The sequence below is a fragment of the Notechis scutatus genome, chromosome Z, assembly GCF_049901735.1.
Source record: "Notechis scutatus isolate UNSWTSFEM ecotype Mainland chromosome Z, rNotScu1.2, whole genome shotgun sequence".
NCBI lineage: Eukaryota > Metazoa > Chordata > Lepidosauria > Squamata > Elapidae > Notechis > Notechis scutatus.
The window spans coordinates 58,160,899-58,177,423 of NC_142025.1; the positions used below are offsets into that span (position 1 = coordinate 58,160,899).

The following is a 16,525-nucleotide window of genomic DNA, read 5'->3' on the forward strand; positions in this document are numbered from 1 at the left end:
CTAGTAGAAAGAGTTTGGGTTTTAATTCAATTCATTGACTCGTGATTTCTTTAGTCATTTTCTTATTTTGGTCCAGTACTTTCTAGCTCCCGGGCAAGACCACCACATACGAAAAAATGTGCCTTGGTTGTGTTTGCATTTCCAACATTCTGCAGAACTATTTGGAAACATTTTCGCCAATCTAACTGGGGGTAAATGCCAACGATAAAACAGCTTATACAAATTTTCTTTATAAGCTTGGCTGCCAACATTGTTCATTTATAGTTTTTTCCTCATAGTTTTTCCCAATGTTCTAATTCAATATTATAGCCAAAGTTCTTTGCCCAGGCTATTATGGTTTCTTTGACCATTTCTTCTTCCATTTTAAATCTCAGGAAATAGTTATATGTTTTTGTTATCATTTTCTCCTCCATCCCCTGCATTATTTTGTCGAGTTCTTGTTGTTCCTTATAAAAGCCATATTTTTTCTAAATCCTTTTTTTTATCTTGCCTGAATCTGCAGATATGGCCACCGATCTATACCTATTCCTTGTTGTTTTAACTCTTGGATTGTTTTTAACTTCCCTTGGGCATCTAATAGTTATTTAAAACTGGTATTTTCATATAAAGATTTTTCTTTATTTTCCCCCAAACTCTAGTAGAGTGCCTCTCACTTGGTGTCTCTGGAAATAGGTGTGTATTTTACTTTTCCCTTCCCAAATAAATCCATGCCACCCTAACTGCAAATTGTGGCCTTCTATTGTCAATATCCTTTTGTTGTTTAAATTTATCCAGTCCTTTATCCACATCACAGCCACTGCTTGATAGTATAATTCCCAATCTGGGAGTCCAAAGCTGCCTTTACTTCTGCTATCTTGTAGTAGTTTTAGTTTTATTCGAGGTTTCTTCCCTAGCCAAACAAATTTAGAGTTACCTAATTTTATTGGTACCACTTGAAATAAGCATAACATTTTTGGTAATACATTTATTTTAATTGTGGCAATTCTTCCAACTAATGATAATGGCAGTTTCCCCCAGGCATCCAAATCTTTTTTTATTTGTTGGAGCAATTTATTGTAATTGCCTTCTTTTATTGAGGGGCATCTTGCCATCAACCAAATTCCTAGATATTTAAACTTTTTAGTTATCTGTATTTCCAGTTTCCTCTCTAATTCCTTTTTCTGGCTATTCGTGAGGTTTTTAGCTATTATCTTTGTCTTATCCTTGTTTGTTTTGACTCCTGCCACCTTACCAAATTCTTCTATTTCTCATATTAAATTGACTATTGTTTTAAGCTTCATATAACTAGTAGTAGAGGAACTGAAAGTCCAAGAAACAGCCAGGAAACAAGCAGTTGGTGTTCAGAATTGAAACTAATCAGTTCTTGCTCTGTAAATTGCTTAGAAAATATTGGTGGGCAGTTTTGCAATATTTGGGGAAAAAAGCGGAGCATCAGAGCAATAATAAAAAGAACCTAGAAGTGTTCCCCTCGAATGCTTGAGTAAAAAGAATTCCAAAGATGTCAAGTAAAATTTTCACCTTGGTAGGAGAAACTATTTTTATACCTTCTTTTCAAAGCCTGGCCTAAATCAAGGTAAAAGCTGAAGAAAAGCCCCATTGGACATTTAAATAAAAGCCCACATTTCAAATTGAGAAACCTTATTAATATAAATGGGTTTGCTGCTTTGTTGTGGCTTTTAGTGATGGTTCTCTGTTTCTGAACCATTTTCAGGTATCTGACTAGGTTAATATCAACAGATAACATTGCCATGTTTTCAGCAGCAATATAATATCATTCCATATTTATACACGAAATCACCTACTACTATAAAGTTTCTCATTATACAGCCATCTCTTAATCAGCATCTCCGATCTGATATAGTCCATATTTATTTGAATAAAATGGCCATCATCTCCAGCTGATATAGTTAATAGGTATGCTAATCAGCATAATGAGATTTCTAAGCCAAAACATCTTCCAGGGACCAATTTCAGGCTAACTTATACAACCAACTGAATGTAGTTAATTCAACCACTGCATTTAGAATTTTATTCCTGTTTTTTTGCCAGTTAAGCAAATCAAGAGAATACTCCTCTGAGTGTTCTAATACCAATGGGAATGATCGTTGTCTTTATTCTTGTTTTATTGATTGTTGTGAGCCACCTAAGATCATTATATGAGATAGGTGGCCATACAACTAACTAAAAATAACTAACTAAATTCATAAATAAAGTTACCTTTCCAGATCTCTGAAGTCAGGTGTGGTGCCAATGGAGCCAGCATAACAAAGAGAGTTGCCAGAGCATCTTCAAATTCTGCACTGTGGATGATAAGCTGTTCAGAGGCTTGCTATGAAAGGAAAGAATGAAGAAAATGGATTTTGTTAACTGTGGGAATAAAATTAAAATATTAAGTTTGTAATAGCATACTGTAGCATTTGATATTAGATAAAAATTATCTATAACTTTTTTTTCATAATAACATGATGAAAACATTGTAGAATCTAGTTCACAGAAATGTCAGTATTTAGTAAATTTCAAAGAATGCTCCTGAGGACCAATTCATAACAATAAGGCTTCAAAAAGCAAGCCAGAAATAAGCAAATGTGAAAGATACATTAGGCAAAACGTGTACAACTGGCTTGGCCTGGGTTTTGTGGAATTAAATAGCTAGAATTGCTCAGCCGTAGGGAATTTGGGAAATAGAAAATTCTCATATCTTAAAGTTGCTAAAGTTGAAAAACACTGGTAGATAGTCATGGAATTAAAAAATGTGAAGGAAAAAGTTTCTCCCATTCCCAATATTGGAGGAATTAATAAACAATGACACATTTGAATCTGGCTTTCTCCTGCCCTAATCCTAGTGAAAGTGATGAACCAAGGACAGGAAGTAACAAATTAAAGCCAACTCTCAAGCAAAGCTATATTAATGGATCAATTTCTATTTCTCAGTACCACCTGTGTAAGCAGTGGACTTTTCCCCTTCAACTGAAAAGAATGAAGTTCTGAAAACTAGGTATTTCAAAAGGAATCCTTTATTAAAAGGAAGTGAATCCAGTACTAGTGAAAGCAGAGTCTAAGGTGCTTCCAGGCGTACAGGAATAGATAAAGGGAATTAGAACCTCTCCCCTTATTTAGATGTAGATTCAGTAAAACAAAGAACCAACATGTTAATTCCTCCCTCCCCTTTCCTGGGAACGTAACTTAGAAGAGTTTCCCAGGGAGTATCTTCAAGAGGTGGAATTTTTATGGTCCCTTCTCCTCTTGCTATCTCTCCAAGAGGTGACAAGTTTCCAGCCATCTGGCTCCAGCCCTCCAGTTGTATATCATGTGCAGTTATACAGATTCAATATAAGATTTAATATATTCAGGTTACATCAAAAAGGATTACTTGTACCAACTTCCATTGAAGAATGGCAGATACACGGAACTGACAACCTATCTTTCAGGAGAGTTGGGAGTACTCTACACACTGCCAAAGAACCCTTGGAGGCACAAGAATATACATCATAAAAGCACCAACTTCACATGCAGGCTTCCGCATAATTACATTATTTCACTTTTTGAGCATTTGTATATGTAAAAACAGAATAATTTCACATTTACATATTCAATATGGGTGGAAAGGAGGAAATAAAAAAGAAAAAAAAAATCTGCTTTTTTGAGACCAAGTGAGAAATGATGGAAGTCATAGAAATCACCCAGTCAGGCAAACAATTCAAAAGCTGGTAAAATATGTTTTTAACCAGCTACAGCATTGCTTTAACGGAATAATTTTATTTTATCTATTCAAATAACACTCAATGGACAAATTTACATTGTACTAAATACACACAAAATGGCTAGAATGGACAAAGCTGTATCATGTTACTAGCAAGAAAATAAGCTTTAATCAGTGAGAGCAGTTCAATTCCATACAATAATTAGAGTAGAAATAAAAATTCTAATTGTAGAATATTTCTTTCTAGCTGCTAAGAAAACATGAAGTTTTTCCAGTGTTGTACTTGAAATACACATCAGCCCTTTTCTGAGCTATACTGTGAGGCTGATGGTCTTACTACGAATCATATTATCAAATATTTTCAGCATGTCAATTGTCTCACTAGAGGCAAGAATACTTTAGACCAGTGTTTGCCAACTGGTGGGCCGTGGAAAATTTTTGGTGGGCTGCAGAAGAAATGGCCCCCGAAAACAATTAATCTGGGCTGCATGGGAAAACAAGGCTGCTCTGCCCACATGGCCCGCCCACCCGCTGATTCCCACTCTTCAGCCGAGAGCAAAACTTACCTTGACTGAGACTGAGCAGTAGAGAGCCACGTGAGCTGGAACTGGAAGGTAAGACCAACGGCAGGGGAGGGAAATCCACCCTGGGGTGGCTTGCTGACGATGGGAAAGAAAGGTGATTATGAACTAACTGAGCGATTACACTGATACACAGGGGTATCAGTGTAGCCGCTCGGTTAGTTCATAATTGCCCTACCCGGGAGAAGGGGGTGCTGGAGGAGGAGGAGGCAACAGTGGTGGAGAACAAGCCAGGCATTAAAGACCCGGGAAGAAAGGCAGCACTGCTGCTGCTGCTTCTGCCAGATGACTGCAGCAAGTACCCGTTGCCACTGGTGCCGAGAGGTGAGCATGCTAAGGCAACTTGGGCGCTACCGCTGCAGCGGCTTTGCCTGCGTCTCTGAGGCTTCAATGTGGAGAGGCAGCAAGGACTGGAGGAACCGAGAGATGCGCACGGATCTGTGTTCCTCTGTGTTCCACCTGCTTCCAGGTGGGCGGAAGGGAGAAGGAAAGAGAGAGAGACAGGTGGGAGAAATCCAAAGCTGGAGAATTAATGGGGAGAGCTGACAGGAGGAACTGAGAGATACGCATGGCTCTATGTCCCTTTCCTTGCCTCCTCCAGGCACCTTGTGGTGATTCTTTTGAATCCCAGCAGTATTAAATCCTCCCTCTTTCCCCCCAAAGAATGAAAGAGGGCCTTCCTTTCCCTTCACTCTGCTCCACAGTTCCCAACCTTGCCCTCCCAGGACAGCCCCCACTTGCCCCCTGCCCCACCCTCATTCAGCCAGAATGCTGCCTTCCCTCCCCAGATGGGCTGATCCCATATTCCAGAGCTGTAGTAGTTACAGGACTGACCCTTTGGTCATCCCGGAGCAGCTGCCCCAAAGGGCCAGTCCTGTGGCTACTACAACCCTGGAATATGGGACTGACTTTCCCACCACCATCAGTCTTCCCATCTTCATTTTCCTTCACTCAGACTGACCAAGCTTCTTGAGAGAAGGAACACAAAAGAGGTTCCTGGAAGGCTGTATGCCTGGAGCGGGTGCTTTCTCTCGGGCCTCCTGCCTGGAGGCCAAGAGAAAGTACCTGGTCCGGACACACAGCACCCCAGCGTCAAGCAAGGTTGAGGTAAGTTTGACCTTAACTTTATTTTCTTTAACTGTAATATTTGATGGCATCAAATAATTTGATTTTGACAACTATCATTTCTTATTTGGTTTTAGATTCAAATGGTTTCCATGATGAGTGAAAAAAAGCAAAGGAATATTTTACATTTCTTTAGCAATATAAAAGATAATGTTACTAATGATAATAGTAACAATAACAATATGTGTACTTCACTTAACCATGAGCTGATCAGAGCCTCCACAGTCCTCATCAGGCACCATTAGGAAGAACACTCAAACTGGAGGCAGAAAGAAGAAAAAACTCAAAATATTAAGAAAATATGATTTGGACTATTTGAAATTTGGATTTATTCAAGAACCTGGTAGTGAGCTGGATCCACGGCCGCTTTGTGTTGCGTATTCTGAGAGTTTATCCAATGAAGGCATGAAACCTTCGAAACCCAGAAGACATTTGCAAACAAACCCCTAGTTTTAGCCAACAAACCACTGGAATATTTTCAAAGAATGCATGAAAATATGCAAAAGCAACTAATTGCTTTAACAAAAATGAAGATAAGTCCTTATTAAAGGTTTCTTTTCTGATAGCACTTCAGACTGCAAAAAATAAAAAGCCATATATAATTGGAGAAGATTTAATTAAGCCTTGCATATTACAAGCCTGTGAAGAAATTTTGGGAAAGCAGGCTGTCCAGAAACTGAAAGCAATTCCTATGTCTGCTAACACTGTCAAACGCAGAATTGAAGACACGGCTGAAAATATTGAAAATCAAATTATAAAAATGGTGAAAAATGCACCATTTTATGCAATTCAACTTGATGAATCAACAGACATAAGTAACAAGGCACTTCTTTGTTTTGTGAGGATTGAGTGTGAAGGAGAGTTACAGGAAGAACTACTTTGCTTGCTCAACTTGCCAGGTAGAAAGCGCGTTGGGCTTACCTGAAATGCATCTTCTAGTTGTACAGGAGGAGAATCCAAAGTGTGGGCTGTCTCCTGCTTCCTTACTAAAAGACGGAGTCAATCAATGTTTAGTCAAGCCCCCTTTCCACTGCGCATGCCCAGTTTTTGATGAAGGCTGATGATTGACTTGGAGAGTTCTTTGGTGCTCGTTCTTGATCGTTCTGAGCTCGAGACTAACTATCTAAGGGTGGGATTTGGATTCTCTTCCCATACAACTAGAAGACGCGTTTCAGGTAAGCCCAACACTCTTTCTCAATTGTACGGGTTGGAGAATCCAAAGTGTGGGATGTACCCAAGCTAATTGTCCTGAGGGTGGGCCAACTCCTTGGCCTGAGCCCCCATCTCCATGTGAATTCTTTGTAGCACTCTTCTTCCAAAGGATGCTTCTACTGATGCAAATGTATCCAGTTTATAATTTCTGATGAATGGAGATGGTGATGACCACGTTGCTGCCCTACAGATCTCTTCAATCGAGGCCTGTGTGTTCCATGCCACTGATCTGGCTGTACTCTTGGTTGAATGTGCCGTTATGTTACCCGGCAATTGCAATGATTGGCTTTCATAAGCTTTTGTGATACATGTCTTCCATCTGCCTATGGTAGATGGTGAAACCCTTTGTCCCAACGAACTCGGTCTAAATGAAATGAACAATGCTTCCATTTTTCTAATGGGCCTTGTTCTCTTAATATAAATGCGTATAGCTCTCCTAATATCCAAGGAGTGCCACTTCCTTTCTAGGCTATGGACCGGTTCTGGGCAGAAGTCTGGTAGTACTAACTCTTGTGCTCTATGGAACGTAGAATTGATCTTTGGGATAAAGGTTGGGTCTAATCTTAATACTACCCTATTTGGGTGAACTATACAGAGGTCCTCCCTCATGGATAATGCTGCCAACTCTGAAATTCTTCTGGCTGATGTAATGGCTATTAGGAAGGCCACCTTAAGGTTGAGTGAAGGTAGTCCTACTGACCTCAGCGGTTCAAAGGGCTCAGTCATGAGCGCCCTTAGCAAGTCCCAAGTAGGGTAACTGTGTATCACTGGTGGCTTTAGATTGGTTGCTCCCCTGATGAACATGCGGATTAGGGGGTGTCGTGAGAGGTCCCGCAACCCAACACTGAAGCTATCGCTGCTACCTGCCTCCTTAATGTGTTAGGGGTTAAACCCTTCTCCAGGCCTTCCTGGAGAAAATCCGGCACTTGAGTAGCTAACACTGTGGTTGGATCTATTTGTTTCTTGGAACACCAGGTCCCAAATGCTCTCCAAGTAGCATCATAAATTCTGTTGGTTGATGGTCTCCTGGATGCCTGGAGTGTCTGTATTACCTTGTCTGAGCACTCTAAATGCTTTAGTGTGGTCCTCTCAAGTGCCATACGGTTAGTTGCAGCCATTGTGGCTCTGGGTGTCGTATGGCTCCCTGACTCAGTTCTACCTTGTCTGGGGAATTCTCCATGGTCTGGATACCAACAGATCTACCCAGATCCACATACCAAGACCTCCTGGGCCAGTGAGGTGCTACCATTAAGACCTCCACCCCCTCTTCTATCACTTTCTTGATTACCCTTGGTATCAAGGGGAGTGGGGGGAATGCGTAGAGCAAACCCCTTGGCCATACTCCTCGGAGCGCATTGGTTCCTTCCGCTCCCTGTGTTGGGAATCTTGAGTAGAATCTCGGGAGTTTTGCATTTGCTGGCGTTGCAAACAGGTCCAGGAGTGCTCTCCCAAATCTGTGCGACAGTTCCCTGAACAGGTCCAGGTGTAGGCGCCACTCTGAGTGGTTGACCGTTGTTCTGCTGAGCCAATCTGCCTGAAAGTTTTCCACTCCCGATATGTGATCCACCCTGATCGATAGAAGGTGCGTCTCCGCCCAGTGGCCCAATCGCTCTGCTTCTTGCATGAGCGCTAGGGAGTGAGTACCTCCCTGCCTATTGATATGAGCCTTGGCGGTCACGTTGTCTATCAGGATCAACACATGCTGTCCCACTATCACTGACCTGAAAGCTCTTAGAGCCAGATGAGATGCCCTGAGCTCCAACCGGTTGATGTTGTTCTCGAGGTCTGACTGAGACCACTGACCCTGTGTAATCTGGCTCTGACAGTGGGCTCCCCAGCCTACTAAACTTGCATCTGTTGTGATGGTCAGTCGGGTGGGTTCCTTGAACCCACATCCCCTCATCACTGCGGGTGATCTCCACCACTGGAGTGACTGCTTCACTCTGGGGGGGATTTGTACCTTGCTTCCTGTATTGCCCTTGCTTGCTCTTTGGTAAGGTAATAGGAACCACTGCAATGTCCTTGTGTGCAGCCTGGCCCAAGGTACTATCGAGATGCACGATATCGTCTTCCCTAGTATTTGTGACACCAAGTCCAGGGACACCTCCGGAGTTGTGCTCACTTGATTTATTGATGACCTTATGCTGTCCTACCTTTCCTGTGACAGGTAAACCTCGCAGGAGTTGGTATCTATTACAGCTCCTAAGTGTTCTAAGTGGCTCTTTTTGAAATTCACCGAAAAGCCATGCTCTATATCGTGGTTTCTAGATCTTAGAGTTGACGTTGACTGTATTAATATGTCATCTAAATAGCATTGGACCCGTATGGGCTTTGACCTGAGGAAAGCTGCTACTGCTGCCAGGCCATTGGTGAAAGTCCTCGATGCTGAGGACAGGCCGAATGGTAGAGGCCTGTACTGGTAGTGTCTCCCTGCGTAACAAAACTGCAGAAACTTCTGATGCCTCCTGGTAATAGGTATGTGTAGGTAAGCATCTGTGAGGTCTACTGATATCAGGACATCCCCCTCCCGGATGCTCCCTAGTAGAGCTTGCTGGGACTGCATGTTGAATCTCCTGTATACTATGTGCCTGTTTAGTAATTTGAGATCCAAAATTGGTCTCCACCCCCCCAATGCCTTCTGCACAACAAACAGGTTTGAATAGAATCCTTGTCCCTGTTCGTTCTCTGGCACCATTTGTACCGCCCAAATGCCCAGCAGATGTTGAACTGCTGTTTCCATAATTACCCTTTTGGTTCTGTCCCTTGGCATTGGGCATCTTCTGAATGAGCTCAGGGGTATGGAGATGAATTCCAAAGTAGGCCTTTTCTTAATGTGTCTAGGACCCACTTGTCTGTTGTAGTCGACACCCATCAGTTAGTGAATAGGCCCAGCCTCCCACCGATGGGCGCATTGTTCCGGCCATCGCTTTGTATGCCGGAAGGCCCTAAATCCTGATCTATCTGGATGTCTAGTAGGGGTCTGTGTGTAGTGTCTCTGTGTGCATGGGGAGTGGTTGAAGCCACCCCCTGAGATAGGAAAGGGCTGTTGCCGTGTATATGGAGAAGGTCGCCTATCTGCCTGACCAAGTTTCCTGGGTAAGACCTTCCTCTTGTCCTTGGTTTCAATCAGTAATGGCTCAATGGCCTCCCTGAAAAGTTTGTCCCCTTTAACTGGAGCTGATGCCAGTTTCCATTTATGTTTCAGATCTGCCTGCCAGTGGTGGAGCCAAACAAGTCGCCTTTCAGCCACTGAAGCTGCGATGGCCTTAGTTGCGTACTTGACCCCATTAAGTGTGGCGTCTGCTATGAACTCTGTTGCAGCAGTTATTTTGTTCAAATCCTGTTGCAATCGAAGATCGCCAGGTGGCATCCTTTCCTGCATCTGTTCAATCCATATCAGGACTGCTCTGCTGAAAAATGATGCCATGGACGGTGCCTTTACCACCCATGCCGTGGCCTGGTGAACTTTTTGTAGGGTCTGTTCTGTTTTCTTACTCTACCCTTTTAGACCATCCTCAGCTTTGTTAGCCAACACTGTAGCAGACATGGAGGCTTCCACAAGGCTGTCTATCATGGGAACTGGGAATAGGTCCGCTAGTTCTGCATTATAAAATTTCCTCTCATCCCCCCCTGGCATTGGGAAAATAACTGGTCTGTCCAACTGACCTTCCACCACTTCCCTGAACAATTCAGGTGAAGGTATGGATTCACTTTCAACCTTGGTTCTAGCAAAAAAAAAAAAAGCTATCTTTGGGATCAGATGATTCTAACTCAGACTCTTCTGTCCTTGTGATTCTCCCCAGGCCTGTTGCTATCTTAGCCTTCCCCAGCAGCATCTTAAACGAAAGATGGTGACGAAATAGACCTGTGAACATTGGGAGTTTCTGGTTCATTAGTTTCCTCATCTGAGAAAGCTGACTCCCTATATTCTTCCTCTCTTGAAACAGAGACCTCACTGTGAGTGTCTGATCTACTGGAACTGTCTCCCTGGAAGCCCAGTTCCTCCCTTACTCCTCCTGCTTGAGTAGAATGATGATGAGCATCCCATCTCCTCTCATTATGTATCAGGCTGGGTCTGTTACCCTGACTGTCCCTGAATTCTGCCATCATCTCTTTCATCATAGCCCTCATTTCCTCTTTAAAGGACTGTTCCCTGACTTCCGATGCTGTGGAGGAAGAGCTAGACCAGTGATGAAAAAGTGCTTCCGGTGAGCTTTCTACCCGGAAAAGCTCACCGGAAGCACTTTTTCATCAAAAAAAGATGGCGGCGCCCAGCAAGCCAGCGGCCCAGTAGGACTTGTTCCACGGACCGGTGGTTGGGGACCCCTGAGCTAGACTCTGTTGAAAAATCTCTTTCTCTTGGGGGAGGGCTCTTCATTGCATGCCTGAGAGCATTGTCTTTCTGATTCACTCAATCCTTCGTTCACACAAAGAGCAGGCTGAAAAGGCTGATCTTCAGTGCCCTCTAGTGTTGTGCTCCTTTCCTGATACTTTGCTTTCATTGGTTTGCCTGTTGAAGCGCAGGAATTTCCATTCTTCTCCGCCTCCTTTTCCGCCCTTGGGAAGCATTTTTCAATGGCCCTTTGCCTCCTTAATGCCTCCCTCTCATCTGCCTTGGACACCCTGCTGAGAGGCCTTTCTGAAGTTCTCCCAGCCTCTCTGGGTTCCTTTGTGTTTTGCTCTCTGTTCAAACTGGGGCAGGGGATTCCTGTTCCTCCAGGCTTGCCTCTGTTTCAGAAAATTCGGCCATAGTCTTTCCCTTTGGCTTTTGCTGATAGAGTATACTCAGACCGGCCTGAGCATGGACTCTAGCCTCCCTTTCTCCTGGGTAGGCTTGTGTGGCTGTGATGGAAGCTTGCTCAGCCTAAGACTGAGTTTGCCCCCAATTAAAGAGAGCGCTGGAGGCTTGTGTGGCTTCTGATTTGTTTAACGAAGGCTTTGGGAAAGCTGAGTTAATTTTCTCTCCTTCTTTGCTAGCCGATCGAGAGCCCGCCCGCTCTTACTGAGGCTGCTGTTGCTTATTCTCTTAACACCAAACAGCTATGTGGGCTTTCCCGTCTTGGGATGAGGTTCCGGCTCTTTCGCTTACTCACGGTTTGCTGACTTTCACTCTTTCTCTTTTCTCTCTTTTTTTCTCGAAGAATCCAAAGCATTGATCCTATATTTTCTGTCTTTCTTTCTGAGCACTCTCTCCTCGTGTCCTCTTTGCATGAAGACGGAGTCAAAAACTGGGCATGCACAGTGGAAAGGGGGCTGGACTAAACTTTGATTGACTCCATCTTTAAGCAAGGAAGCAGGAGACAGCCCACGCTTTGGATTCTCCAACCCGTACAACTGAGAACAACTAGCTCTGAGATTTTTGAAGCACTGAACAGTTATTTCTTTGAATACGGAATTGAATGGAAAAAATGTATTGGGATATGTAGACAGTGCCGCAAACATGACTGGACATCTTTCAGGAATTGTTGCAAAGGTTAAAAAAATTGGTCACCCATACATTTTGTCAACACACTGCATTATACATCTTGCGGTGAAAAATATGTCCCCAGAACTACATGAAGTATTATCAGATGTTATTAAAATTGTAAATGAAATTCAATACAAAGCACTCAATTCTCCAATGTTTGAGGCACTTTGTGAAGAAATGGGTTCCGAGTATACTCATCATCTTCTTCATGCTGAGGTGAGATGGCTGTCAAGGGGCAAAATACTAACCCGACTGTTTGCCCTGCGCGAAGAAGTGAAAGTATTTTTCTGCCAGCAAAATAATCCAAAATTTCAAGAACTCTTGACAACGATGAGTGGGTAGCCAAGCTTGCATACCTGGCAGATATTTTTCATTGTTAAATGAACTAAACTTATTTTTGCAAGGACAATTTCAGGACGTGTTCAAACTACGAGGTAAAATGGATGCTTTTCAAAAGAAAATATTGCTGTGGCAAAAGTGGTTGGCTGAAGAAGATCTGCATTTTTTTTCCAATTTTTGATGGGTATATGAGAGAGAAAGATGTCAACTGGCAGGTAGTAACCATATTTCAACAGCACTTACAGTCATTCACAGAATCTTTTGGTCATTATTACCCAAAGAAAGAAGATCCCAGACACGACAATATGTGGATAATAGATCCATTTGCGGCAGGCATTGAAAAATAGCAATTAAGTATGCATGAAAAAGAAACCCTCATCGATCTATCATATGACGACCGTCTCAAAGCTAAATTCCATTCATTCATCTCAAGGCCTCATTTCTGGCTCTCCGTAAAAAGTGAATACCTATTGCCGAGTGAAAAAGCAATGAAAATTTTGATTCAGTTTTCAACAACATATTTGTGTGAAAAGACATTTTCATCTGTCACAGCAATTAAAACTTGGTACCAGTCTTGTCTTGAAATAAAAACAACTCTCTGTCTTGCAGTAACATCATTGGAGCCAAAAATCCATAAACGTATTTCAAGCAAGATCCCTGTTTTGGATCATCACTACACAACATTAAAAGATGCTTATCAGTCTTTACCACGAGCAGCTGTGGGACACTCTGATCATTGTATGATTCACCTTGTACCTCCTTACAGACAAAGACTTAAAACCATGAAACCAACAATTAAATAAGTGAAGACTTGGACTGAGAAGGCAAAGCTAAAGCTACAGGTTTGCCATAATTGCACTGATTAGAATGTGTTCGAAGACATCTCTGCAGACTTGGATGAAGTCACAGATACTGTAACATCATATGTCAGTTTCTGTGAAGACCTATGTGTGCCAATCAGAAACCTGAGAATATCAGTAACAATAAACCTTGGTTCACTTAAGCAACTACGTCATACCAAAGACGAAGTCTACAGAAAAGTTGATAGAATATTGTACAATCAGGCCAGAAACGTATTAACAAGAGAGATCAGAGCAGCAAAATGAAGCTACTCTGAAAAGCTAAGGAATCAGTTCTCAACAAATGAACCAGCCAACATGTGGAAAACTCTTAAAAATATCACTGGTTACAGCAAATCTCCTTCCCATGCTGAAGGAAATCAACAACTGACAGATGACCTGAATGTGTTTTACTGTAGGTTTGAGAGAAAACTACTGCCACCCATCTCCACAATCCCCATCTCAGACAGACCAAGAGCCAAGTCTCCTACAACCTACCCCATCCCATTGGGCCCACTACCTCTGGTCATTACAGAGAATGAGGTGTAAGTCTATTTCACAGACAAAAGCCAGAAAAAGCCCCAGGCCCAGACAACATAACTCCTTCTTACTTAAAAGCATGTGCTGAACTGGCCCCCATCTTCAGCCGCATCTTTAATAAATTACTAGAGATGTGCTATGTTCCTTCTTGCTTCAAACGCTTTACTATCATCCCAGTGCTGAAGAAACCTTCTATTAAGAAACTGAATGATTTCATTCTATAAAGCTTTATATGCCAAAATCATTGAACTGGAAAGGAAAAATATTTGTATTATAGGGGATTTTAATGCTGTAGCAGATTATAAAAAAAGATTATAATGGGGGAATAAGAAGAGAAGGGAAAAAAAAGAAGAGAAAATAACCTAAAATTTGTGTAGAAATGATTAAAGAATTAAATTTAATAGATGTATGGAGAAAATTAAATCCAGATAAGAGACAATTTACTTTCTACTCAAATCCCCACCAGTCATGGTCGCGCATTGATATGGCATGGATGAGTGGAGATCTAGTAGAAGATATGACAGAAGTAGAAATTATACCGAATTCTTGGGCAGACCACAACCCTCTTAGAATCAACTGGAAAGGTAAGAAAAAATCAAGAAGGTGGACTTTAGATTCTCAACTATTAAAGGACGAGGAATTTATAAAGAAACTTAAGGAAGAATTAACTTTTTATTTTAAAGAAAATAATAACCTAGACACAACTATGCAAAATTTATGGGATGCTATGAAAGCCGTCATATCGGGAATTATAATATCTTACACTGCACAAAAAAATAAAGAAAAACATGCTCAACATAACAATTTATACCAAACAATTAAGAAACTAGAATCCGAATTACAGGATGCCTCACAAAATGTTAAAATACAAGAACAATTGATTCTCTATAAACATAAACTCAATTTAATGGAACAGGAAGAATTGATTAGAAACTTGAAAGCAACCAAGCAAATATATTTTGAACAAGCAAATAAGCCTGGCAGATGGCTCTCTTATAAGCTCAAAAAAGAGAAAGAGAAAAGAACCATCTACCAACTACAAGATGAAAGTGGAAATTATCAACATACAACAGAGAAGAAAAAAGAGATTGCACATAAATATTTTGAGAATCTGTATAAGAAAGAGACAGTAGATGAAGATCAGATAAGGGAATATCTAAGAGAAAAAAGAACTCGAGAAATTAACGATGAGATGAAAGAATTTTTGACGAAGGACATATCTATGACAGAATTAAAACAAGCAATTAGAACCCAGAAAAATAAAACCCCAGGCTCTGACTGCTTCCCAGCAGAATTTTATAGAGCAATAGAAGAATAAGTGGGACCAAGTGAATTTATATAATAAGATATTATTATCTGCTATAATGCCAGACACATGGAGAGAATCACTAATTCTGCTAATCCCGAAGGGGGATTCAGATGCCAGAATGATACAAAACTATAGACCAATTTCTTTGCTGAATGTAGACTATAAAATATTTACTATTATTGCTACTAGATTAAAGGAAATTCTGAATATTATATAAATCCAGACCAAAATGGATTTCTCCCAAATAGACAAATTAGGAACAATTTAAGAATAATAATGGATAGTCTGGATTATTATGAAGTCCATCCGTGGAAACAGGTAGCTCTTTAACTATTCCAGTTAAATTAGAAAAGACCTTTTTCGATAATCTTAATAAAATGACAGCAAAATTTATCTGGCAGGGTAAAAAACCCAGAATAAAAATGAAATTACTACAAGATATGAAGAGCAGAGGAGGCTTTGGATTGCCAAATTGGGAATTATATTATAGTGCAGAAACATTAGTTTGGCTAAAAGATTGGATTAATTTAAAGAATAAAAGAATATTAGCTATAGAAGATCATAACCTTCAGAGGGGATGGCATGCCTTTCTTTGGGACATAGGACCCACTAAACAAAAATATTTCCACAGACATCTGATTAGAGATTCGTTGATATACAATTGGATCGAGGTTAAAAAGAAACACTATATCAAAATCCCAATTTGGCTATCTACAATGGAAGCGACAATCTACCCAAATAATTTAGATCTGAACAAAATGTTAAAATATAAAGACTTATTGGATACAAATGGAAATTTAAAAACAATACAAGAGCTCCAAGAACAAGGGCTACGAGTAAACTGGTGGGCTTATCTCCAAATACAAAGTCGATATAAAAAGGATGTAAAGGAGTATGGAATATACTTGAAACCTCAACAATTAACACAAAATTTTATTAGGCCCAGATAAAAAAAATATTACCAAAATTTACAAGTATCTCCTAGAAGTAGAATTAAAAGAAGAAGTAGTGAAAGGATGCATGATCGCATGGGGTCAAAATATTGGTCATAACATAGTTATCAGATTGGGAGACTGTGTGGAATAGAAATCACAAATTAACAAAATCAGCAACATACAAAGAAAATGCATATAAAATGTTCTATAGGTGGCACTTATCCCCTTCGAGATTAGTGAAAATGTACCCTAAAATGAGTTCCATATGTTGGAAATGTTAAAAAAAAGAGGCAACATATTATCATATCTGGTGGTCTTGTCCAGAGGCCGAAAATACTGGCTCAAAATCCAAAATTGGCTACAGGAAATCACCAATGAACAATTAGATCTAGAACCAGAACTCTTCCTATTGGGGATCTTCAAAAAATAATAATACATAAAGAGTACAAAATTCTTATTATTACACAAACTGACTGCT

The 16,525-nt window shown here is 40.9% G+C and overlaps 1 protein-coding gene across 5 annotated transcripts in view; it reads right to left on the reverse strand.

Annotated features, from left to right (window-relative positions):
* The window catches only part of LARS2 (leucyl-tRNA synthetase 2, mitochondrial), a 185,223-nt gene that overhangs the window by 15,795 nt on the left and 152,903 nt on the right, over positions 1-16,525 (reverse strand). For all 5 annotated transcript variants that reach the window (XM_087945568.1, XM_026678478.2, XM_087945571.1 and 2 more), the window contains one exon: positions 2,218-2,329. In XM_087945568.1, coding sequence (XP_087801694.1) covers positions 2,218-2,329 — 112 coding nt within the window. The remainder of the gene's footprint in view (positions 1-2,217; positions 2,330-16,525) is intronic.